This window comes from Myodes glareolus, chromosome 9 (assembly GCF_982192425.1).
Source record: "Myodes glareolus chromosome 9, mMyoGla1.1, whole genome shotgun sequence".
In the NCBI taxonomy this organism is placed as follows: domain Eukaryota; kingdom Metazoa; phylum Chordata; class Mammalia; order Rodentia; family Cricetidae; genus Myodes; species Myodes glareolus.
In genome coordinates, this window is record NC_142034.1 from 1,427,286 (window position 1) to 1,451,744 (window position 24,459).

The window sequence follows — 24,459 nt, forward strand, 5'->3', positions numbered from 1 at the left end:
GTGCAAGAGAAAGGAACTGGACGAGAATGTGTCACCAAGTACAAAAGTCCTGTATTTCCACCCTGCCATGAGGGCTTCTGTTCCCTCCTACCACAGTACTGTTCCGGTTTGTGATTCTGGGATTGGGTCGTCTGAGAGCGTTCCTACGCACTTCGTCTCGCCCGCCTAAGCGGTGAGCTGCGGGTGAACTCCCTTGGATGGGCAAGTGTGCCCGTGAGCACCAGTGATGGCAGAACCCCACCCTGACACTGCAGCTAAGGCTTCTGAACCCCAGGCCTGCCTTTGAGAATGGGATGCAGCATTTTTGCACTCGCTCCGGGTCTCCCTTCACTTCGGGGGACTCAAGGCTCTCAGGGGAGACCCTTGCACGTAAGCCAGGACAGCGTTCTGCAGGAAGCTTGCCCTCTGGGCCTCTTCATCCCGGATGCGTGCGATCTCTGCCTCTTTGAGCCGTAGCTTTTCTCGGAGAGAGGCATTCTCACTCTCTCTGTCCAGCAGCGCCTCCCGGTGTTCATTCCCGACCGCTGCAAGCGAGAGGCTCAGTAAGGAGGGGGTGGGTGCCTTGCAGGGTGTCCCACGCTTTGAATCCCAGCAGAGGTAGGCGGGTCTCTGAGTTGGAGGCCAGCGTGATCCACAGAGTGAGTTCCGGGACAGCCGGGGTTACACAGAAACCCTTTCTGGGGGTTGCAGGAAGGAAGGGGTGCATCTCGAGGGGAGACCCCCACCCCATCCAGGGCCAAGCTCAGCTGTCAGGTGGATATGTGATAACCTTTCAGCTGACGTTCCAGGGCTGCCACCTTCTCCCTCAGCGCCTCCTGGGCCACCAGGTCAGCCTGCAGGCGGCCCATCTGCTCCTGCAGCTCCACTCTGACCCTGGTCACCTCAGCCACTTTTTCTTGGTCCTTGTTGCTCAGCTCCTGGGATGGGGTTGGGGAAGGTGAGCCCACAGTCCGGAGATGAGCCTCTAGAGTCTGTGCTCCCTGAGGCCACGCTACCTGTTGCAGTTCTTCCAGGCGCCGCTGCTGCCCCTCCACTTGCAGGTTCAGCTGGCTGGCCCGTGCCTGGGACTCAGCTACCATCTGCTTCTGCTGCAGGCAGGTACCCTGAGCCTCGTCCCTTGCCTGTGCCAAGAGCCGAATCTTCTCCTCCAGATGAGCGAGGCGGTGTTGCTGTGGGCAGGGGAATGGCTGCTGCCCATGAAGGGCTCCCAGTCTGAGCTCAAAACCGGAGGGACACACAGTCTGCATGGGGACTAACCTCCACCCCTCTGCCAGGACCGAAGAGAGGACTTCATGGCGTCACACAAGTTATCAGCCACTACCCTTGTCCTGCATCCAGAAGCATCCCTTGCTGGGCATCTCAGGCCAGCGCTATCATCTCTAGCCTTCCTCTTACCGGGCAGTGCAGGAAGCACCACAGTCCTGCTGGCTGCTGGGAACTCTTGAGCTCTAGTCCTGAGGCCCACAGCCCCGATCTTGGCCACTTCAACCAGACTCCTCTGCAAGGTGCTACAACTGGCCCCTCCATACTTGTGGCCGAAGCTCACCTCCTCCAAGCGGGCTTGGTTCCTGGCTTTGATGAGCTCCTCCTCAGCTTGGCCGCGCTCAGTGAGCACTGCTGCCTTCGAGCGGCTCAGCTCCTGCATGGCAGATAGATACCACTAGCCCATCTGGAAAACACGCTGCCCCCTTGATCCAGGGTTCCTTCCAGGCCACTGGGCAACCAGGCTGGGAGAACGTCTCCATCCATAGCCTCAGAACCACACAGCTGTTCCTTGCTCACTGAGCAGGGCTTTTACGGGGATGGGTGGGTCCATAGAGAGACCTAAGGAGGCTGAGACTTAGGGGTGACCCAGGGTCCTGAGACCATGACTGTCACCCTGCACTCAACCCAGGGCTCATGTGGTCTCACCTCTTCTAGGGACAGCCGCAGTGCCTCTAGTCTCTGTATCCTCTCCTGCATGGCCCTCTCGCTCTCCTCCAGGTGACGGGTCATGTGATTCACCTGTCCAAACGAGGGAGGTGAGGGCCAACAAACGCAGGCTCCCCTAGCCCTCACCCATCGCAAAGGCCTGACTTGAGTGTCCTGGCGGGCACCAAGGACAGAGGCTCTGCTCTGGAGGATATCCAGCAAGGAAGCCCACAGCTGCCTGAACTATGGATACTGTTGCCTGCAACTCTAGCATTATCAACTGAAGGTGTTGGGAATGTTGCACCACACAGGGCTGGTCTGCAAGCCCCAAGTAGAGATAGCAGAGCCAGGGGGAATCCATAAGACAGCACCTCCTTCGAGTGCAGCTTTTCCAAGTCTTCCATATTCTGTTTGGCTCTCCGCTTCTCCGCATCCAAGCGCTCTGGAGGCCCAATGGGAAAGGGTGTGACGAGTCTTCCCGGGGGTGGGGGCTTTGTTCCTGGAGCTCCCTGTGCCCTCAGTGCCAAGCCCGTCCGTGCCTACCTTCAGCCTGAATAGCACGGATCTTCAGCTCAGCTGATGTGTTAGTCAGCTCCTGCCTGGTCAGGAACAGCTGCTCCTGTTGAGACTTTACCTTCCGCTCCAGCTCATCCACCTGGGAAGCAGGCAACACTAGAGGAAGCGTCTCCCAGCCCTGCGACACTACCCTAGACTCTTTGGGTGGCTGGCGCTATCCCCCTTTGGCCATACCCTCTCAAACCCACACCCCCTCATACCTGGCTTCTAAGCAGCAGGTTCTTCTCATTGGCGGCAGACAGGTCCCTGAGGAGCTTAGATTCCCGATCTGCAGCTTCCTGAGTGAGAGGGGCAAGGCGACAGACGCTTCCAGCTGGGCTGTTGCCAGGTACTTCCGCCCGCCTACTAGTCCACACAGCCCAGCTCCTACCTGCTGCTCCAGCTTACGCTCCTTCTCCTGTCTCTGCGACTGGCTCTGCCTTTCCTGTTCTGCTGTGGTCAGCAATTCCCCCAGGTCCTGGGCCTTCTGCTCTGACAGCGCCAGCGCAGCCTCTGTCATCTGCAGCCTACAAAGAGGAAGGCCGGCCCCAGTCCAGCTCAGTCAAGAATGTCACCTGCCTGACAGAGGTCTTGTGTTCCCACTTCTACCAAGCCCCCACTCAAACCCCTCCTCTGCCTGTTGGCATGGCTCTAAGTCTTTAAGGTGTCTGAAGGGTCCTCTCCTTACTTGGCTTTAAGGGCATTGATGATAGATTGTCTCTCGTTGAGGGCTTCCTGAAGCTGCCCAATTCGTGCAGCCGATGCCCTATGGACAGAGCCGTGGCACTGGGAAAGCCAAACCCCAGAGCCCCTGGCTTTTCTCCCAGCCTTGGCAGCAGCTCTTGATCTCTGCACAGTTATGTCTATAACATCCCCCAGTGCACCAGGCCAGAGTCAAGCACTCCACAGCTGCCACTAATCGCCAGCCCTCTCGCTTGGATGGGAGCAATGACCTTGTTTTCAGCCTTGTAACAGACAGGGCTCAGGTTAGGCCATGCTCCAGTCAGAAGCCAGGCACTCAGTCGCAGGTACCCCAAGCTCACTCACCTGCTGTTCCTGGCCATCTCATCTCGTTGTTTATCAATCGTCTCCATCAGATCCAGAAACTGGAGGCAAAGTCAGTCAAGACAGCATTAGAAGCAGAGATTACCCCGGTCAGGGACAGAAGTGCAGGCTCCCATCCACAGAGTCAGGCTGCAAGGGACTCAGTTCACTGTCTCTTTCAAAAGAAGGGTGGGCTGACTGACCGAGGGAGGCCTGGAGGCTAGAACTCCCTGCCTGCTCGCTGCTCTGTGGTGAAGTCGGCACACAGGAAGTGGGGCCAGGAGGCCACCTTAGCCCAGGGTTTGCCTTGGCTCAGAGGCCTGGAGCAAAGGAGAGAACAGGAGTGTGAAGGCCCTCTGCTCACCTGCTTGGACTTCTCTTCCTGGAGGTGTTGAACCTCCTTGCTAAGGATGTTGGTGTGGGCTTTGTTTTCCCGAAAGACAGTGAGCCGGTCCTGGTTGTGGTCCATGGCTTGCTCTGTCAGAAAGGGCCACGTTATCCACCGGGTTCAGCATTAGGGGCAATGGCTAAGTCAGTGATGCCCGTGTCACCCTGGAGAAGACAACATCTCCACAACCAATCAGACAGCCCCCTGGGTGATGCAGGACCTTGGGACAGGAGGTCTTTTGTACATAGGGGGAAGACACTGTACTACTCAAAAGATGGGCACTGCCTGGAGCATCTGGCTTCCCCCTCGGAGGTCAAGGGGTATATGACTTTAAGGGACAGGTACTATCTTCTCGCAAGACTGACAGCATTATAAGCCCACTGCATGCCAGCGGTCCCTGAACTTAGGCACTGAGGCAGGGGGATTATGAGGTCAAAGCCAGCCTGGACTACATAGCAAAACTGTCTTTGACACACACGAGAAGATCAAACATAAAACAGTTATAAGGACTATGGCCACTCAGATACAGGGTTGGGAACAAGAAGACACTGGGAAGACAGAGGAGTCACACACGGGCAGCAGGGAACACGGAAAAGTCTAGGACTCACGACTCCAGTCCTGAAAGCTCAGACTTTGGTGGGTGCTACCACGTGGCAAACTACGGAGCCTAAGGCCAAAATATCACCTGTAAGGACTCAGGGTTCCTAGGCAGATGACAGTGAGTTCTGGTGTCCCCACTCACGTCCACTCTACATACAGCACAGACACAAACTCAGGAGAAGCCGGGGGAAGCTACAAGGAAGCCTCCCTAGCTGGGGCTCAGGCCACCTGATGGTTGTCAGAGCAAGGCTTTAAGCCACAGGGCTTTAGCTTCTTGCCTGCGAAACTGGTGCCCCCTGACCACATAGGTTCTAAGATGTGTGAGTGGATGAGCGGAGCCTGGTGTAAGCACCAAGCAAGCTGCCTGTCTTCAGCTGCCTCCCCCTTGACCTAGGCCAGCTTCTCATACCCTGGGCCTCCATGTCATGATCCCTGAGCCACACCCTTCCGTGGTGGATGGGCTTCTGTTTGGGGCTTCATGCCTTGCTCCAGTTTGTAAGAAGCTAGCAGCACTGAGCGTCCGTACCCACAGCTCTCAGGACGTCACCGGGGATGTTGTTCCCAGCCAGGTCCAGCCTCCACAGGGTTCTGTTGCTGGGGAGACAGTTCACCAGGGCCCGGCCCCCCAGGAGACCGATGTTATTCCAGCGCAGGTCTGGAAGGAAACCTGTTGTCACTCGGTTGGATGGGAGGTCCTGGCGAAGCCCAGGATGCTCCCTTTGAGCTTTATTGCCTGTGGCTGCCAACACAGCCCAGGCCAACCTCCCCAGGTCTCACGGGGGTACAGCAGAATTCAGGAGACCTCACCCAGCTGCTGGAGAGTGGTGTTTCCCTTCAGGGCCAAGGCCAGTTCCTCTGCCCCCTTGTGACTGATCTGGTTGTTTCGGAGGTCCAGCTGCCGCAGGGTGCTGTTGGCTGCTAGGCCCCCACAGAAGGCGGCAAAGGCATCGTCCCACATGCCAAGGTTGTTCCACTCTAGGGTGAGACTACGGGAAAGATGGACACAGGTTCTCGGCTCAAATGAACACTTGTCCCACGGGGGTCCAGGGCATATAACAGGTGAGAGTTAGCCGGCTTACTATCCACCCATGGGTGAAGACCAAGTGAGCTGGTTGCAGGATTATATCCTCTGGGGCCAACCCTGAGCCACGCAGAGAGGAAGCGGTGACGTACAGGCGAGGCCTGGATGTGGTCCTACCTCTGAATGGACTTGTTCTGTCGGAGGACCTTTCCCAGAGCCCCGGCTCCCGCAGCTCGGAGGTTGTTGCCCTAGAAAAGGAACACCCTAGACAGTCAGTCTCGCTACCCTGGCTCTGAATGGCACCTCTGTGCTCCACAGACTTAGGCAGTGCAAAAAGCTAGGAGGCAGCTCTGGGCAAAGGCACAGCTGCCAGATCCTAGTTTCTCTGACTATGCAGTATCATAGCACCCAGTGCCTTGGAGTTTGCATGAACACTGTTGAGACCAGGGTATGTAGAACATGCTCAAAGCAACACTCTGCCTTTAAAACACGCCCAACACACGGGGTCCTCAGAGAGAAGTCCTAAGACCTTGGGTATTGGGAGCTCTTACAGACAGTCTCAAGCGGCTGCCAAGACCCCAGGCCCCTGGGTCTGTCTCTGTCCACTGCCCAGGGTGCAGGCCTGCTCACCTTTAGGTCCAGACGCTGCACAGTGGTGTTGGCACACAGCCCTTGGAACAGCAGTGTGGACCCTGCGTAAAGGCAGTTGGAAAAGAGGGCTGCTACCCAGAAACAGAAGAGGGACACCTGTCCTGGTGGTATCCATGCTTTGAGTTCACAGTAGGAATGAGTTTCCCCATTTGTTGTAAGGCCACGTTAGAAACATTTGAGCTTGCCAGGCCAGACCTTTCTTGAGCCAGGATGGGGAATTGAAAGCTGGAGACATTAAGGCTTCGCCATTAAAGTGACATTGACCTCTGCTCCCAGGTTTTAGAAAAAAAAATGCTAAAGTACACAAAGAGAGGGAAAAATAACAAAGGGGCGTGGGGACGGGGTAGGAGAGGGGACTGGCTTCCCTGCTAACAGCTACCCAGGTCAAACACAGCTGGGACACCGGCCTTTAGGCCAGTCTGGAGGCAAAAGGCTTGAACCCCACTCGCAAGTTTCGGGGGCTGTTACGAGGCCACCGGCCTCACCTTCCTCGCTCAGCATGCAGTCGCTGAGGACAAGTTCCTTCAACAGCGACTCGTCATGCAGCAGCTTGCCCAGGGCCCTGCAGGTGTCCACCGTCAGGCTCTGAGTAGCCAGGTCCAGTCGGCCCCGCGGAAGCTGGTGTAGTTGCTGCAGGACAGCCTCCTGGGGCTCAGCCCCACTCTCCTTGCACAAGCGGTTGTAGGAGCGCCGGAACTCCTCCATGTTCCCGAACGCTGGCAGGGCCTTGCAAGCATGCCCCTAAACACAGGCTGCGCGTAAGCTTGCTAGGCCGATGACTGGGAGCCCCTTTCCCTAGAGGGTGTACACAGGGCCGTTGAGCTTAGCTGGCCCTATAAGAGGAGGCCTAGAAATGTGAAATAGAAAGGAGGTCAGGATCGCTTGAGGAAGGGGTTCGATGATAGGGAGAGCCGGAGCGCAGAGCACTGGCCTAGAAGAGCAGGTAGGCGCGTTGCACATACCCTGATCTGGCCCTGCGGCCCCTAGCCCGCCCTCGCGACGTGGCCTCGGGTTGCTGATGCTGTGCTCTGGACGCGGTCCCGCGCGCCTCAGTATCCAGGAAGAGCGTGGGGCTCCGGGAAGGAGGTGGGAACTACAACTCCCATGATGCATTGCGGAAGAGGTGTTCTCGGTAGACCAATGAGAGCGAAGGGCGGGCCTGTTCTGGCCGAAGCAGAGCGCTCCGACTCATTGGTTGGGAACTCAGAGAAGAGGGGGGACCCTTAGGTGATTGGCTGCTGGGCTTGGAGGCGGCGGGACTTCACGGACGCGCTCCACGTTCATTGGTTGGGATGTGGGAGGGTTCCGGAGAGCGCGCACTGAGACTGTGGCCATGGAGGAAATGAGCGGCTTCTCGAAGGTGAGGCCCACGGGAGTGGTGCGAGGTTAGCTTTGGGCGCTGCGGATCGCCGCGTGACACTGTGCAAACTCGAAGTCAGCCTTAGCGCTGTGTTCCCTTGCCCTTGGTGGGGGTCGGGACCCCCGGGGCGCGCTCTGCGGCTGGACCGAGCTGGACCGTAGATCCAGGCTGGTGACAAGGGGTCTTCCTCGGAGGGGCCACAGAACCTTTTCAGCCCCGGCCGATGCGGGTGCGTGGGCCGGCGTCATTTCTCAGTGACAAGCAGATGTTCAAGGTGCGAGGTGTTCCGTCCCATGAGTGCTGCGGCCAGGGGTCGGCTCTTTGTTCAGGCCGGTGCACGCCCTGTGCGGACTTCCTGGCTTCCACGCTCCGCTCAGTACTTGCAGAGTTTTGGAGGCTTTGGCCAGAATCGGGGTTATGGGCATTCATTGGACTACGCTAAGTGGGCTGTCCTAGGAAAGAGTGACAGGAAGAGAGGGATCTGTATCCCTGACTGTGGCCTTCTGGACCACTAACGAGCTTGTGTGCCACGGGATTTCCCCTAATCCTACCCTCCTGCAGTTACATCCACTCGTTCATTGACTGGCCCGCGGAGCTAAGTCCGTCCAGTCCTGTGCTGACATTCCGTAGAGCCTTCTCTGGTACCTCGCTGGTAGCGTGCAGGGGACCAGTAGGTGGCGCTGCTCTCACGTGATTGCTCATGGTCCCTCCTGACCAGTTCACCTGTGCCTCAGACTCTAATGTCCATTCCCACCTGTGCCCCTCTGCAGCAAATGGGTATCGTGGCCTCCACCGGACTGATGCTCGTGAATCCAAATTCACCTTTCTCTGTAGGTCATCCACTTGTAGGCTCCTGGGTAGGCGTCTTCCGCTGCCAGCCACCTCCCATTCTGCTCTTCACTAGATAAACTTGAGCGGTCTGATGGCTTCACAAACTGCAGATTCTCAGGGGCTCTTCTTCATGTCTCACTTTGGGTGTCCCCACTGAATTTCGAGACAGTGTCTCTCTGTGTAACAGCTCTGGCTATCCTGGAACTCGCTCTGTGGACCAGGCTGGCCTCGAAGTCACAGAGATCTGCATGCTTCTGCCTCCTGAGTGCTGGGATTAAAGGCGTGCACCACCACCGCCCGGTTCCCACTGAATTCTTAAGCCTCTGGATTCTCACCCTCATTGCACACATTACCACCTACCTTTCAGGGTCTCAAACCATCGCTGAGGCTTGGCCTACCTTCGGCCACCACTGCTAATACTCACATTGCACCATTACAGCTAGGCCTCTCCAGATCTGTAGACATTAGCTTGATACAGGAAATAACCAGACTAGCTAAAGGATAAAACAGTTATATTTTTATTTATTATAAGGGGAAAACTCACGAAACAGGAACGGGAAGTACAAGCTCAGCTGTGTCGCAGGAGTACCACACAGAGAGAGCACCGGGTTGGTGCCCTAGTTTTCCTCTTGGCCTCCAGGAAGCCACGCCTTAACTAGGTTCCACCTCTTAAAGATGATTGGTTAACAAAGCTTCCCCCATCACAGGCCTAGTCTCCAAGTGTCTTCATTTACAACTAGAAATGACTTCCAACTTCTTGCCAACTTTCTTAAGCTTAAGTGTTCTTGGATATCTGTCCAGTCACCCACCCCTCTAGCCACAGCCCGGCTCTGACGTGCTAAGCGTGGTGTGTGTGTGTCTCTGTGTCTGTGCAGGGGTAATCCAAGCTAGGTCGTGTTGATAGACTGCCAAAGGGTCAGCATTCCTCAACGCTGCCAGGGCCCACTTTAGGAGCATGTGCCTCCACCCCCTGGGCCTGATGGAGGATTACCTCCCAGCAGTGAAGGTGCAGCTTTGTCCCTCAGCTCCTAGGAATGGCAATGATGTTACCAGACTTTCCCCATCTCTTGTGCTCCCGTCCCTATAGGCAAGTCTCTCAAGCTCTTGATAGCCCCTATGAGAGCCTCCCCTCAAAGCACAGCCGGCCTCATCCCCTCAACCTGGGAAGAGGCCCAAGGATGACAGTGTTCTAGCTGGAAGTTACAACCATGCTCCACCCAGAGCTGGTACTTGGGGGACCTGTTGGAAATGGCACTGACTCCCGCCCTTCTTCCAGGAGCTGGTGAGCAAAGTACTGCACCTGCACTTCAGGGACTGCAAGACAAAAGGTTTGGGGCGCCAGTGGGGTGGGGAGGAATGTGGGGCACAGGGAGGAGAGGAAGGCTGTCTGCCCCACAACCTGCCCTTTCCCTGCAGTCAGTGGGGACGCACTGCAGCTCATGGCGGAGTTCCTGAAGATCTTCGTGGTAGGTGAGCCACTTCAGTACACTCAGCTACGGCCAACCCTCAGTCCTGTCCCTCACACTTACTAATGAGCCACCTAGGCCTCCTCTGAGGCCTGACAAGGGCTCCCCCAGCTCACCTCAGTGTCTCTCCAGAAGCAGCTGTCCGTGGGGTGCAGCAGGCCCAGGCAGAGGACCTAGACATCGTGGATGTGGACCAGCTGGAGAAGGTGCTCCCTCAGCTGCTCCTGGACTTCTAGAGGTTGGCCTGTGGCCTGCAGAGTCTAGAACGAAGTCCCATCAGCGTCGATACCTCATTCCCCAGTTCTCCAGCTTCCAGAGCACGGGAGGACACCAGGGGCTGTTACCCTCCCTAGCTATCGCCTCTGGGGATCCTTGTGAGACAGGTGCAGGGAAGGTGGGTCACCTGCCCACACCACCCACCCCCACCATCCCCATTCATTATAAACAAAAGAGCGGCTGGCAGTGCCGCCTTCTTGCCCCCCTCCATCAGAGCTGCTGTGTGGCTTTTAACCTGACCCCCCCACCCCCAGGATGCCTCCCTGAGCTGTAAATTTGTTCTTACAAAGCAACATCAATAAATCAACACCATCTCTCCAAGGCTTGGCCTTCTTGTTGCCATTAATCACCCAGTCTAGTTGCTTCAAAGCCTGAGCCCCACGCTCCCTTCCATCCGTCTCAGTGGGACAAATGCAGACCACTCAGAAAGGACAGGATGACAAACAGCATGTGTGCACATGCTGCCGTAAAACCAGAGCCTACACACGTGGCTGGCTCGCCCCTGCCACAGCCACGGCAGCTGCCACTAGTAGGCAGTGCAGTCCAAGAATGTCTCTGTGAACCAGTAAACAGTTCACCCGTTCACAGGGGGCAGCAGAACCAGGATATACAGGGTGAGTGGATCAGGAGATCTGCTGCCTGGGCCTGCTGTGGCCATGCTCTCCTTTAGCCCTGCCCAACTGCAATCTAGGTATAGGTAAGGGATAGGCCGCACCCTCAGAGAGGTGGAGCTGAGAGGCTGACTTGGAAGCCCAATCCAGGCTTGAGCCCTCTGATCCGGCCCTGGCAGGCCCAGAGGTCAGAGCCAGTGGTAGAACGGTGGTATCCGTGAGAGGTGAGGCGGGAGGACTGGTAGGAAAGGCATATATACCAAGGGACAATGACTATTCTCCAAGGGCCTAGATAGACTTGAGGGCAACCTCTGAAAGTCGTGGTCAGACTGGATTTAGCCGGGTGGATAGAGCTGCTCTAAATGCCTGCACCCCCCACATGCCCATGTCCTCACAGAGTAGGCTCCTGGCAGGCTGGTGGACACAGAGCTCCTACCAGCTTACGTGCTGGAACTGGACTTGCAGTCCCACTGAAGGCATACAGAAAGGGCTACCAGAATACCTCAGGCCAAGCACAGCCAAAGGTAGCTTTGTGGTTAAGTGCCTGCTTCCTCTATGGCTGTATGCCAGAAGCTTGGAATGGCCCCAGGTTGTAGATAATTTGCCAAGGAGGCTTCCTCCTACGCTTCAGTCCATTCAGTAAAGGAGCTAATGAGGTCAGATATAAATGAAGAGGAAGCTGGCCTACTCAGGATTCTGGCCTTCTCAAGTCCTTCAGAGATACCTCAGCTTTTTAAAATAGAAACACCCTGTGGTCCAGCCAAATTCCCAGGGGTCCTCTGGGTAGCAGTGAATGAGACTGAGCTGGATGGAGGCCTGAGGGCCCTTTCTGCAGAAAAGAAAATCGGAGGGCCTTGAGAGAAGCGCGAGTCTTTATTCCTGCTCGGGGTGGGTGGGGTGGGGTCTTGTGGCTGATGATGGACCTCTCTGGGCTGGTAGCTCTCACCTCTTGCCGGCTGTGATACAAACACCAGAGTGAGCACTCGCTCCTGAGCTGCTGCCCAGCCACCCTGCCCTACCCAGTCAGTACAGGACAGGCAGGCACCTGGCAGCTTCAGCCACTTGGGCACTTTGCCTAGGCTTCTCCTCACAGGCTGAGCTGCCCCTTGAATGGGCTCTGGGGGCTCCAATGCCCCCTCCTCAGCGATTGGTTCGGACTCCAGGGACACAGGGTCAGGGGCTGGCAGCAGAGGTGGGGACCCGGTGGCCCGGGACATACACCTAGGGGTGAGAGGCCAAGGGTAGGTGGTGGGCACAGCCTTGGTGGGGCTCCCAACCCCTCAGGAGCTTACCTGGCCACCAGCACGTCAGCCGCAGATGGGGAGACGGTGTGCTCCAACAGTCCAGGTTCCAGATAGAGACCTTCAAGGTCAGAGCCCACCTCAGTCACGGTGAGACCTGCACTTCCACCCACGCACTACAGTGGGGTGTGGCTAGGCTGGTGCCCCAGGGAGGTGGGTACTAGGCTGCAGATGCCCAAGCCCACAAGGACTTCAGAGTGAATGCTTTCTAAGGAATCTTGATTTGGACACCAGGGAAGCTGGGATTCTGGGTGAGCCCTGTTGGCAGGGGTCAGAGGTGAAGCCTCACTCACCTGTTGGTTCTTCAGCTCCAAAATGCACAAGGGCAGCAGGGAAGAGGTTTGCCTAAGGAAGTCAGGGAGCAGGGAGGTCTCAGAGGGCCAGACAATCTGTGAGCAGGCTCAGGTCTCCCAAAGACAATCCCATCCATTTCTCTAGCACTCTACCCTTGTGGACCACTTTTCACTAGTGTGACTGTGGTTCCTCCATGTTCCACTGCCCAGCTGCAGTACCAGATCTTCTATGTCACTCTGGAAGCCCACGGCGCACTGAGCTTATGACTCAGATACACCTTGGCAAGGTGGTCAGAGGAGACAGAGCTGTTGAGTGCAGGTCTGCTCCACCAGCCTGACACCAAAGTAGGAAAGACCTGCCCCACGACATACAACTCACCCCACTTATGTCCCCCAAAATAAGAGTGGGGGGCTATGGATTGGAGCATCTCTATAGTTAGGAATGTACCCAGAGGCACTGGGAGACAGGAGTGCCCTAGGGAACAGGTCCAGGCATGAGGCAAGGGCTGGCTCCCCAAATCAAGCTGCTTTAGAGAAGCCATGAGCTGAGAGATGCTTCCTTGTGAGGGACACTGGCCCAGGCAGGGTTGTCACCACGGGACTAAGCAGGAAGCTGGAGCCCGGACCAGCACAAGCTCCTCCTATTCCTCCCAAACAAGGATAGCTAGTGCTTTGAAAATGCAACTGAATGCCTGGGATCAAAGCCTTCTAACCCACATCTACCAAAGGGGTAGAGGATATGGCGTTTCTGACCAGAGACTGGCCCTGCCTTCTGGAGCACAGGTGTGGCATGGGAGTGAGAAGTGGATAGGGTTGCTTCCGTTGACACCCTTGGACACGAGGCTCTGAGCCCTCCTTAACAGGGTATGTGACAGCACAGCACAGAGCTGTAGAGGCCCAAGAGGCCCTAGTATCACACCAGAATGTTTTCCTCTTTTTCAGTCTCCATGCCTTGGAGGGGGGAGCTGGAGGGGGGCGCGGCTGGGGCTGGCTGACGTGGCCAAAGACTCAGGGCAGCCAGGAGCCTGGCAGGACCTGGGAAGGGGCTGCAGCTGCAGGCTGAGGGCATTCTTTCCATGCGGCTTCAGGCTCCTGTGAGTGCCACAGGCTGGAGGGGTGGGCGGGGTGGGTGGGGTTGGGGGGGATGTTAAAAGATTAATAAGAGCAAGCTTCAAAGGCCAGGCCTAGGAACGCTGAAACCTCAGCCTCCAGCCGGCAGCAGAGGGACACAAACAAGGGCGGTGAAGGCTTTGAAACGCAATTGTGAGGTCTGCGATCAAAGCCTCTTGAGAGGAGGCCTGTGGGGTGGGCGGGGGGCTGCCCTAGTGCCCCTGGACAGGCGCCAGAAGGAAGCCAGGGATCCAAGCAGGGGGCATGGGGAGGACAGTGCTGGGGCCTTCCTCAGCCCAGAATGGCTAGCTCGTCTCCAGGGCCACCTTCTGTTCTCGCTGCCAACAACTGAGCAGGGTTCACAGGCCCGCTCTGGCCTCGCTCTTTCTAGCACTCTGGGAGCCTGGCTGGCACATCCACGAGATCTCATCTGCCCTCTGGCACCACCAGTCAAGGGGGCTCCCTTGGAAGTAACTGAGGAGGCAGCTGCCATGCGGCAGCTCCAAGACTGGACCCTTACCCGGAAATGCTTAGGAAGTTCAAAGAGGGCCAGGCAGAACCCAGAACAGCGAGAAGGGAAAGGCCAGCTGTGGGCTCTGGCCCTACCCAGCCCCAGATGAGGGAAAAGTGAGGGCAGTGGACTTGCTGACATCATGGCTAACCAGTTTTCAGGAGGCTGGGCCTTCATATGAACCCCATTGTACCTCCCCCTGCAGTTGGTCCCCTGTGACAGTGTGGGAGTTTCTGTCCTCTTCAGGACCACAGGAACAGCCATCACTTTGGTTTATAACCAAAAGCAAGGCTGCTATCTTCCTCTTCTTCCAGGACCAAACAATCCTGTGCAAGGGCAAGGCTACCATCCCTTCAGGATTTTGCATTCTCAAGCTGCCTGGCTACACACGAGCCATTGCCAGAATCAAGCTTGTTCAAGGGAGGGAACAGTGAGACAGTCTGTTGGTAAGGTCTCCTTCAAGAGTGGCCTATATTCCAATGACAGGAAACAGGGAAATCCCTGGCTGGGGTCTCAGCAGACTCAGCTGGAGGCCTGAGGAGTCCTCTGGGCACTGTTTGGCTCTGTCAACAGCAGAGTCCAGGGCCTGCCTCACTGCTCCTCTCCCTCTCCCTGAACTTGAAGACAGGATGCCCTCCAGCCTGGGGCAGGAATTGAGGAGAGCATGGGGAGAGAGTTCTCTCCCACAAGGGGGCCCTCTAGGCCCCTAGGACCAGCTCCTGGGTGAACTCATCCTCTCTGTCACCCTTCAGTGCCTGCCCAAAACTAAAAGCCTTGCCCATTTGATTGGGTTTCTGGGGTTCCAATTGAACAAGGGACAAGTGGACAGAAGATCATCCCAACCAACAAATGGGATTTCACCCTCTGCTCACTCTGCCCCACACTGGAATTTAACACTGGCCAGGACCCCAGGCTTTGACCCATTCTCTCCACCCCCAGCACAGACACACACAGAGAAGCTACAATCCTCCCCCTAGATTCCCAGGACTACTTAGAGCTCAGGGGAGGGATGGGGGTGGCAAATGACCAGCAGGTCCCAGAATACACCAGAGGGAAAGAAAGGCAAGACCTCTCCAAGCTACAGAAAGTATAGCAGGCTATGTGGGGCTGGGCGCAGGGTCTCTAGGCTTTTCCTGCTTTGCCTGGTTTCCTTCCCTGTGGCATCATCAAAACCCCACAAAGCCTTGAACAAGGAGGACAGAGGCAAAGCAGGGAGGCCAGGGCGCAGGCCCAGCAAGTTTACAGGGCAAACGGGGCTCTGCTCCCACCTTTCTGTGGTCTCAGTCCTCCCTGCCCTGTGGCTGCAGACAGAGCTGACAGAAGATTGGGGGGGGGGGGCTGCTAGTAGCGGGGCAGTGTCACCAGGAATCAGGCAGGGGCGAGTGAGAGGCATCCTGGACATCCTGGAGCTCTGGAGCTCTGGGGGGTGCGTGTAAATCCTGACTGGGGGAGGGGGCTGGGCACTGGCCCTCAATCCTAAAGCGTCTTCCAGATTCAATGTTTATCAACAGGCTGGCCAGGGAGGTTGGGAGGGGCAGAGATGAAGGAAGAGGGCCGGCGCCTGGAGGTTCATAAGCCAAGAAGGGAATCACAGGGTCACAGGCCCACTCTGGGTACCTCCCTACTTTCCGCTACTCCAAAGCCATGTGGCTCCACTTCTTCCCTCAACAGCCCTTGGTGAACTCCCAGCAGGCTGGCCGGCTTGCTCCCAGCCCCATTTCACCCCAAGGGTGGCAGCTCTAGGCAGCCAATGGAGTCTGTCACCCCCAACCCAGACCTTTGTAGAGGCCTTCAGGCGCCTCTGTTGTTAATTAAAATATCTGAAGACTTTGAAAAGAAAACCATTAGGCCAGAAGGGCTAGGGAGGCCCCAGCTGCTCTTCCAGGGGCGAAGGACAAGGCATTCATCCCTCCTGGCTCTGTGGGGCACAAGGTCAAGTAGCCTCTCTGCCTCGGAGCTCTCTGGACCTCCAGAGGCCCCAAGGAAAAGCCTGGAGCCAGCCATGGTATTCCTACCAGAGATCAGCAGGGGTCCTGGGGGGGGAAAGGTTGAACCCAGGAGGTGGTGGCAGAGATAAGGGCCAACAGCAGCCAGGGACCCCAGCCCTCCTCTCTGTACCACTCCAGGACCAAGCGGCCAAGCCCCTTCCTCACTCAGATGCTAGGAGGCGGGTGTCATGCAGCAGCCAGAGGCCAGGACCTCTAGGCGGCCCCAGCTGAGGACAGCAGGGCAGCGAGCTGGGCAGGCCCATCCCCACCCTGGGGCCAGGCAGGAAGCGGAGGAGGTTGGAAAGCCCTGTCAGAAACAACTTCAGAGGCTCACTGCTCCCTCTGAATTTACCGGCTCTAAAAGGCTTTATTACCCACCCACAGGGCCTGCCAGGGCGCTCCTTCCCAACCCAACCGCAGCATGGCGCCCTGCCCTCCCAGCACAGCCAGCCCCAGCAGCACCCTTGTGAAGCAGTTGTACCTGAAAGAGAGTCAGCGTGTGGTCATCCAGGACCATTTTGGGAGGAGCAATGACTGTGGAGAGAGGTGCTGTCTTTGAGGACACTGGCCCACACCTCAGGGCCATCCCCCCACCTCTGCTGTTCAAGGGGTCCTCACCACCCTGGTGGCCGCTATGCTCCTGGATCCACTATCTCCCTTGCAGCCTGAGCCACAGGGTGGGACTGGGAAAGAGGCCAAGCTGGGGAGCTGGGCACTGACACTCCCTCCAAGGGACCACAGGGCTGGGTAGCCAGACAAGTCCCAGCCCAGAGAGGAGGTCACACCTTGCAGACTAAAAAGAGTGCCAGATGGAGCAGAGGCAGGATAAGGGGCAGAGACTCACACAGGTAAAAGGAGAGCTCGGGATTCCCCAGGTGGCTCCTGACAAAGTCTCGCAGGTCCCCTACTGTGGAGAAAGGGGAGCATCAGCAGACTTCCAAAACTCACTGCCAAGGTCCTGCTGGAAACCTAGAGACATCAGCCCCAGGGCTATCCCTGGCAATACGGACCCAGTACCCCCCTAGATGTAGGGATTCAATGACGCACTCCCCAGCCTTCCTAGACGGTCAGTCTGGATGGAGACTACAGCACAGACTGCTTCCAGGATCCATATCCTGAGGCAAGAGTGGCCGCCTACTGACAGCCATGCTGAGCTAAGCCCACAGCATCCCCAGTGCCTCTCAAGCACTCAACTCCTCCAGCTGAGCACTTCCAGGGCTCAGGCCTAGAACTACTCCATCCTCCCTGCTGTAACTCAGACCATCGGCTCTGGTGGCTTTGACGCCTTCTTCTGAGAGAATTCCTACCTATTCACGTCCAAAACACTCAGGGTCATGAGCTCTGGGGACAGGACCAAGGACTGTGAAGAACCAACCAAGTCCTGACCTGGGTCAGGATGGCCATTTGAGTGGACGAGGATGGCAGCCTGCAACTACCCAGCGGGCACAGCGACCCTCCACAGGCCACTGCGGGTACTCACTTGTCTCACTAGGGCGGAAAAAGCCCTGCAGAATGTAGCGATCGGGGAACAGGACCCTCAGTGCTACCTGTGTAGTCAGAAGGAATCGTCAGAGCTTCACCCAGCACAGGGAGGGGTCTCATCGCTCGGTTCCCACTATAAGAACTGTCAGCTACCCCAGGCCTGGTTTTCCCCGTGATTCTCAATACATCTGAGCTACAAGGAAAAGAACCAAGTACCCAAATGTATGGGCATATGCATTCTAAAAGCTCACAAGCTCGGCATGGTGGCACACTCAGGAATTCAAGGTCACTGCTGCCTATAAAGTAAATTTGAAGCCAGCCTGGACTATATGAGCCCCTGTCTAAAAGAATGAACGGATGAATGGACAAATGAACACATTAATATAGCACAACCTGCGTACACTTTCAAATCTGCTCTACTGGCTGGGTGCAGTGGTGGATACTTGGAATCTCAATGTTTGGGAGGCAGAGGCAGAACAGTTCTAGGCCCACCAAACAACAACAACAGAAACGAAGATTTTTCATCATGAAGTTAGGGGACTGTCAGTGATAGGGCACTTGCCTAGCATGTACAAGGCCAAGTTCAATTTTCAGCACTACAAAGAAAAAAAACCAAAAGTTTTTCATCCTAGTGTGTTGCGAGATTAGCTGGCTAATCCTGAGCCTCAGGTCACAGGCCTCTCATGATACCTACTCAACCAGGGAACACTTGTCCCATGTGGTGGTGCCCTGTGGGCATGTCATAGTCACTTTCTGGGGTGTGTCCTCCCCACAGGAACTTAAGGAAGTCCTTGCTTACCTTTGGGTAGCGTTCCAGTTTTTCTTTCATCTGAGCCTCCCTGAAGGCCTTGGTCACTAAGGGAGCTTCTTCCAGGCGCTTCCTGTGGTGAAGAGGGCCAGGTCCTAGTCTCTAAACAGAAAAGCTCCTCACCCTTGCTCTGCAAGGTTTTTTTTTGTTTTGTTTTGTTTTGTTTTGTTTTTTGTTTTTCGAAACAGACAGGGTTTCTCTGTAGCTTTGGAGCCTGTCCTGGAACTAGCTCTTGTAGACCAGGCTGGCCTCAAACTCACAGAGATCCACCTGCCTCTGCCACCCAAGTGCTGGGATTAAAGGCTTGCGCCACCACCGCCCAGCTAGCTCTGCAAGGTCTTAATAAGGGTTATTCTCCCCTAAGAGGGTAGGAAGGGACCAGAATGAAGGTCACCACGGAGAAAAGCCATGGGAGATGACTACAGGGCCAGGGGCACCCACCGCTCACTCTTGAGCTGGGCCAGGCGTCTCCTCACATCATCCACGGTCACTTCAAAGAACTCATCAGGCACCTCTGCTGGCCAGGGCTGCAGCAAGTCCTCTAGGTCAGGGTGGCATACTACAGGATCTCGGTCAACGGGCTGTGAACAGAGAGACTCAGCTGTATGTCCCAGCTCACCACCTCACAGTCGGTGTGTGACACTGGGTCGGGCAGGGCTTGGGAGAGCAGAATAGAAGCCCCGATATCAGCCCTGGGTGGGCATCAGTGCTGTCCCTGGGAACTTCAGGGCAGCACAGGAAATGTCCTAACAGACTTCTTGCCTCGATGGAAGAACCTCAAGATCAGGATGCCAACTTGGGGAGGTGCACCCCAGTTGGAGGCCACGTCAGGGGTTCCAGAAAGGAGGAACAGTAGAAGCCACCAAATTAGAGTGTTGGCAAAAACTCCAGCCAACTGCCCCTACTGCCCTCTCTCGGCCGCAGCCCCAAAGCCAGGCTGACTCCACCTCTCCCTTGGGGAGCAAGCTGGCCCTCCCTCTGCCCACCCAGGGACAGAGGAAGGGACAGCGTCACCCCTAATTGGCATCAATGGCAATGCAAATTACAAGGCAGGCCCAGTCCATTGCGGTGCCCAGGAGGGTGGGTTCCCTCCTCTGTGCCGGAGCCACCCCATGGAGCCAGGCCTGACCAAGGTGCCCAGGAGGGTGGGCACCTCCTCTGTGCCAGAGCCACCCCACGGAGCCAGGCCTAACCAAGGTGCCCAGCTGCGCTAGCAGAACCCATAGCTGTGACATCTAAGCCAGACAGACCCTGAGATGCTGACGACCTAGGGACAGGTTGTCTGACTCTTACCCTCCAGCAGCCTTTTACACAGCACAGCCAAGCCACAATGTCATCATTCTAAAGATGGCTTCAGGGCCAGGGAGGTTGACCCTGCCCATGACCAAGGTACTACCTCAATACATCCACACTGAGTGAATTCTGATGTATACCTGTCCCAGATGTCTCCTGGGAAGTCCTCCAGTAGCTACTGTCCATGGACATCACATCTCTATAATCTATCAAGTTTTGCCACATTGCACTAGTTATGAAGCTCACTGACCTCGAGCTACATGACTAAGAAAGGTTGGCTGAGGCCTGGGCAGGGGCCCACAGGTGGCTAACCAGGGGGCTGTTCCTTCAAAGCCACAGCCACGCAGTAGCCACTGTGGGCAGTCTGCTCCAGAGATCTTTCTAACACGATGTCAGGCGCCAGGCTGACCCCATGGCCACAGTGCTTGCATTCCAGCAGGGCCACGAGCAAGCTTGTCCAGGCTCCATGAGGAGGGCAGAGCATAGACACATCCTGAGCTATGTGCAACAGTGTCCATGGACAGCCAGTCCAGGCTGAGTGGTAGCAACCTGGGACCCAAAGGCAAATGTAGCCTTGGGCACTCATGCTCCAAGACTGGAGGAGCTTAGAGACGCTTTCTCGCTGCCAATCCCGGACGCTCCTAGGTGCAGTCTAGGGCATCAGGGAGGACAATGGATGACTAGCTACTTCCAAGGATGGGACCACACTGCCCAGGGCTGCTGAATTCAATCAGAAAAACAGAACTGGCATCCTTCACCGCTTTGGACCCTCCTGACTCCTGCTCTGCTCAGGAGCACTGTCTACCACAAAGCACCAGGAGCCCAGTGACCAGAGGACAGGACAGACACAGAGCCCACTCAGGACAGCTCTGCTACAACTCAAGAGCTAAGGTGAAGAGTCCACTGGCACCTGCTGGCAAGGATTATGCCAAGTAAGCAGCTACAGAAGGCTCTAAGCCTCTAGAATCTCCCATGGCACCTCACAGGGTCTGCGACTGGGCTGACAGGAAGCATCACACTGTCACCAGTGACATCAGGGGCAGCCAGGGAGCACAGAATGGGGAAACTCCATCAGCCCCACAGTCGTCCCAAGGCAAGCTCACCCCAGAGCCACTGGGCAGGGAGGGCTGCAGCAGGGCAGTCGCCAGCAGAGCCACACAGCTGTCTCCCCAGCCAAGCTTGGCCCCGGTCACTTGGGAAGCTCTGTCAGTGCCCGGCTCCCAGCGGCCATCCTGCCAACACTGGCAGTTTTACATTCCATTCCCCTCAGAGGTGTACTTATGAAGATGCTTCTGACACCAGGAGAAAGGATGTAAAGGACAGTCGTGCCCGACAAGGCCCGTGGGACACCCTGAGAGCATCACTGAGGCCTGTCTTGACATTTCTCCGGCTAAAATGGTGCTGAAATCCCAGATAATGTCTTGGAACCCCAGACAGTGTGTTGGGGGAGAATACAAAAGGCTGTGTTCCATTGGACTGGGGCTTGGAGAGGGCTGGGGGAAGCTAAAGGGCTCCTGATAATCATGAGAAGCTTGGGCAGGAGGTTCCCAAGGCCAAGCCAGTCACACAGTCTACTGAGGGAATAGGGAGCTCAACATGAAGGGCCTGCCAAAGAGCCTCTCCCCAGGAGGCCCATGCATGCTGGGCCCAAGTCCTCAGAATAAGCCAGCATGATCAGGGCATATTATGGCTGCTACGTAACTAGTAAAGAAACTCAGGCACAGAGTGCCTGAGGAAGAGTTGGCTTGGGAGTACAGACATAGAGGGCAAATGGCCTCCCTGTTGTCTGTGAGACCGTGATGGATGGACATCAGGATATAAGACCCATTGCTAAAGTCCGTACAGGACAGAGGCGTTGATTCCAGGGAACCCAGGAAGACAACAGTCTTGCACACTGGGCAGGAAACAGAGGAGCTGAGCGGGGCAGAAAGCAGCCGTCTCCCACAGCCATACATACCCCAGACTCCAAACAGCCAGGACACAGGAGGCGCACAGGTGGGTACCTGCTGTGACAGTGTCCAGGCTGAGGCCACCGCAGGGTCAGTGGGAAGTCAGGAGTAAAGGACCAGGCCAAGCAGAGAGTCTTTGGGAGGAGGGCTCAACATAGCCTGGCCTGGCCAGTCACGGTAGGGTCTGGTGGCCACCGGGTACCCTACTACTGTCAGAAACGGGCTGGCTGAAGTATCCTCTTTTGACAGTGATTTTCCAGGACATGATGACAGATTAAAAAAAAAAAAATGTGAACACTATTTAGAGATGACCTCAATCTCAGATTTTCCAGATTCCCTATGAACAGCGGCCGCCTGCCCCCTTGGCTTGCTCTTCCTCAGCCCAGCCGGCGCTGACAATGGCTTTGGTGAGCGAGAATGTGAAGCGTTTCCCCTTGAGGCTTTGAGCCTAAATGAATCACTACAACAGGGACGCAGGCCAGACCTCTGCGTTACTCACAGGGCTCAGCCACCCTCGGGAGGGAGGCGCCTGAGCACATGGACACCATCAAAGGTCCTGGACGGCACAGCAGGAGGCAGCTGTGCCAGAGTGAGAGGCCAGACCAACATAGCTTGGGATGACACAGATGAATGCGGCTCTTCTCCAAGATGCCAAGACACCTATGGGCCGCTCCACCCCGTGATACTGACAGCTTAGCTTCTCTACTGTGGAGGTGAATTACTCCCATCTCTAAGAAATGACCAAAGCCTTTTTAAAAGAAGAGAGCATAGTCAGTAATGGTGGCGCATGCCTTTGATCTCAGCACTCAGGAAGCATAGGCACAAATCTCTTGAGTTCAAGGCCAGCCTGGTCTATAGAGCCCAGGACAGCCAGAGTTAATACAGAGAAACCCTGTAATGAAAAAGCCATAATAAATAATAACAATGGTCAGGATGATGATGATAATGATGAGGATGAGGATGATGATAATAATGATGGTGATGATGATAATGATGAGGATGAGGATGATGATAATAATGATGATGGTGATGATGATAAGGAGGAAGAGGAAGATGGCGAGAGAACAGCTGCAAAATGTCAGCTACAACACAGGAACCTGAGCATTTGGAGCATCTATCACTTCCCGAAAAGTAATGGCTAGGTCAGTGAAGCTAGTGCACGGTGTGGCCCAGGCTGGCAGCTGCTCCTGGGATCCAGTGTGGTGGCACACATCTTTAATCTCAGTAATCAGGAGGCAGAGGCAGAAGGACCTCTATGAGTTCAAGGCAAGCCTGGTCTACATAGTGAGTCCCAGGCCAGTCAAGGCTCCATAGTAAAACCCAGTCTAGAAAAAAAACAAACAACAATAACAAGAGCTAAACTTCCAAGACAGGCTTGAACACTGGAGCATGCACATAAGACAGACTGGGAGACCAGCTTAGATGGAACAAGTGGAGTCCTTGCTCTTCTGGACTATTCCCGACCTGACGTGCCCAGTGAGCAGTAGCCCTGGAGATGGAACTCGGAGGGATCCTTGCCAGTTAAGATCATGTACTGCTCTTGCAGGAAACCAAAGTTTAGTCCCCAGAACTCACACCGGATGGCTCATAACTACCTGGAACTCCAGCTCCAGGGATCTAACACCCTCTTCTGGCATATGTGGGCACTGCACACATGTATACATACCCACACAGAGACATGCACATATATACATTATTGAAGATAAAAATAAACTGGGCATGGTGGAACATGCCTTTAGTTCCAGCACTCAGGAAGGAGATAGAGGCAAGTAGATCTCTGTGAATTTGAGACTAGCTTGGTCTACGTAGTAAGTTCCAGGCTAGCCAAGTCTACATAATAAGACCTTAGTTCCTAAATAAATACAAATAAAAATCTTTAAAACAAAGCAAACAAGCAAAGACCCAGACACTCAGCTGGCCACTGCAAAGTCTCTGAACCATCTGCCAGCAAACCTCAGTGGTCTTTCCAATTAAGGCATGGCCTGCAGCTCTCAAAAGAACTGAGGTTAGCCCTCATAGCCTGAGGGTTATTCATAAATACTCAAGCACAGCAGGGCCCATGGCCAGTCTATGGAGATGACAGAAACAGGAGCTCCTAAGGCAGATAATAGCAACACAAGAGTCCCCATCCCTGGGCACAGACTCCAGCCATCCAGACACCTGCCACTCTGCCCTGCCCTGTTCAACATTCATGGGTCCAGATGGGTGTTCTCACTGAGTTTGGTACAACAACTCACTTTATACTTCCCAGACCCCCTTACAGAGTTCTTCCAGCCCCATTAGTACTAACTAGTCACCAGCCCAGGGTGCAGAGGGTGAAGGCCAGACTGTGTGAGCAGGGCATGTGGGGCAGACATGAAGGAAATCCCCAGAGGGGGAGGGGCGGGCAGGCCAGGGGCAGTCAGTCCTGCCCAGGAGGACCCAGGGCCTTTGATCAGCGTTGGCCCCCGTGCCAGCTGCTGGGGAGGCTGCAGGCATGGGGGTGTGTGTGCTGTGATCGGCCTGCTAGTGAGCTAGAGCTACAGGGCGGCCTCCTGGGCTGTGGAGGGACTTCAAAGGACATGGCCAGGGGGCGCCGGGCAGCCCCAGCCTCTCCCAGAGCCCCGTTCTGATCGCCAGTAAAACTACCTTCTAATAATTAATGTCTGACATCAAAGGCAGGAACCGCCGGGCTCTGTGAACCATCCCGGGCCTCAGCGAGGACCTGCCTGTATTTTATCCTGTCTCTTTCTTCTGAGTCTTTATTTAAATCCAAAAACCACACACAGGCAAAACATTAATGGGAAACTTGGAAACTCTTTTTGATTACTAAAGTGTACCTTTGAAGTTCCCCAAAAAAGTTCTGTTTTGTTCCCGTCCCCCTCCCCCCTCAAGACTGAGAAGGGACACAAAGCAGATGCATGTGGCCAGCCAGCCCTCTGGGTGTGGGGCTGTTGGTGACAAGAAGCGCAAGGCAGAGGGCGGGGGACGCTCCACAATCAATCAGCTGCCCAGGCTCCCAGATCAAAGG

At 55.8% G+C, this 24,459-nt stretch overlaps 3 protein-coding genes across 14 annotated transcripts in view; 1 reads left to right on the forward strand and 2 right to left on the reverse strand.

The window, feature by feature from the left end:
* Positions 1–29: 29 nt before the first annotated feature.
* Lrrc45 (leucine rich repeat containing 45) lies at positions 30–7,276 on the reverse strand. 4 transcript variants are annotated; one of them, XM_085694224.1, is made up of 18 exons: positions 7,133–7,276; positions 6,656–7,017; positions 6,150–6,211; positions 5,697–5,767; positions 5,306–5,484; positions 5,025–5,153; positions 3,875–3,987; positions 3,514–3,572; positions 3,155–3,232; positions 2,858–2,993; positions 2,688–2,765; positions 2,455–2,566; positions 2,283–2,353; positions 1,912–2,004; positions 1,547–1,639; positions 993–1,169; positions 770–917; positions 30–524 (listed from the first exon to the last, which is right to left on the reverse strand). In XM_085694224.1, the coding sequence occupies exons 2-18, from the start codon at positions 6,873–6,875 to the stop codon at positions 328–330; spliced, it is 2,016 nt and encodes a 671-aa protein (XP_085550350.1). In that variant the 5' UTR covers positions 6,876–7,017; positions 7,133–7,276; the 3' UTR covers positions 30–327. The 4 variants fall into 4 exon arrangements, with proteins under 4 accessions (XP_085550350.1, XP_048285383.2, XP_085550351.1 ...); XM_048429426.3 differs by having other exon boundaries at positions 996–1,169; positions 7,133–7,275; XM_085694225.2 differs by having other exon boundaries at positions 6,656–6,911; positions 7,133–7,267.
* A 136-nt stretch (positions 7,277–7,412) lies between these two features.
* On the forward strand, positions 7,413–10,424 carry Cenpx (centromere protein X). Of its 2 annotated transcripts, none has more exons than XM_085694236.2 (4): positions 7,413–7,530; positions 9,638–9,689; positions 9,778–9,831; positions 9,963–10,424. In XM_085694236.2, exons 1-4 carry the CDS (start codon positions 7,504–7,506, stop codon positions 10,061–10,063), a joined length of 234 nt encoding a protein of 77 aa, XP_085550362.1. In that variant the 5' UTR covers positions 7,413–7,503; the 3' UTR covers positions 10,064–10,424. The 2 variants fall into 2 exon arrangements, with proteins under 2 accessions (XP_085550362.1, XP_048285391.1); XM_048429434.3 differs by having other exon boundaries at positions 7,427–7,530; positions 9,960–10,424.
* A 1,144-nt stretch (positions 10,425–11,568) lies between these two features.
* The window catches only part of Aspscr1 (ASPSCR1 tether for SLC2A4, UBX domain containing), a 38,899-nt gene continuing 26,008 nt past the window's right edge, over positions 11,569–24,459 (reverse strand). For 6 of the 8 annotated variants that reach the window (XM_085694235.1, XM_085694234.2, XM_085694228.1 and 3 more), the window contains 9 exons: positions 18,649–18,788; positions 18,199–18,280; positions 17,398–17,464; positions 16,762–16,824; positions 16,399–16,451; positions 12,309–12,360; positions 12,007–12,076; positions 11,760–11,935; positions 11,569–11,670 (listed from right to left, as the gene is read on the reverse strand). In XM_085694235.1, the coding sequence (XP_085550361.1) occupies positions 11,657–11,670; positions 11,760–11,935; positions 12,007–12,076; positions 12,309–12,360; positions 16,399–16,451; positions 16,762–16,824; positions 17,398–17,464; positions 18,199–18,280; positions 18,649–18,788 (717 nt within the window). In that variant the 3' untranslated portion in view covers positions 11,569–11,656. The remainder of the gene's footprint in view (positions 11,671–11,759; positions 11,936–12,006; positions 12,077–12,308; positions 12,361–16,398; positions 16,452–16,761; positions 16,825–17,397; positions 17,465–18,198; positions 18,281–18,648; positions 18,789–24,459) is intronic. The other 2 variants (XM_085694231.1, XM_085694230.2) reach the window with 1 other exon arrangement.

Coding starts and splice junctions, on each gene's coding strand:
- Lrrc45 (XM_085694224.1), bottom strand. CDS start 6,875: ATGGAGGAGTTCCGGCGCTCCTACAACCGCTTGTGCAAGGAGAGTGGG. Junction 5,154..5,305: donor CACCACTCTCCAGCAGCTGG/GTGAGGTCTCCT, acceptor GTTTCCTTCCAG/ACCTGCGCTGGAATAACATC. Junction 2,567..2,687: donor ACCTGCTGCTTAGAAGCCAG/GTATGAGGGGGT, acceptor CCTGCTTCCCAG/GTGGATGAGCTGGAGCGGAA.
- Cenpx (XM_048429434.3), top strand. CDS start 7,504: ATGGAGGAAATGAGCGGCTTCTCGAAG. Junction 9,690..9,777: donor CAGGGACTGCAAGACAAAAG/GTTTGGGGCGCC, acceptor CTTTCCCTGCAG/TCAGTGGGGACGCACTGCAG. Junction 9,832..9,959: donor CCTGAAGATCTTCGTGGTAG/GTGAGCCACTTC, acceptor GTGTCTCTCCAG/AAGCAGCTGTCCGTGGGGTG.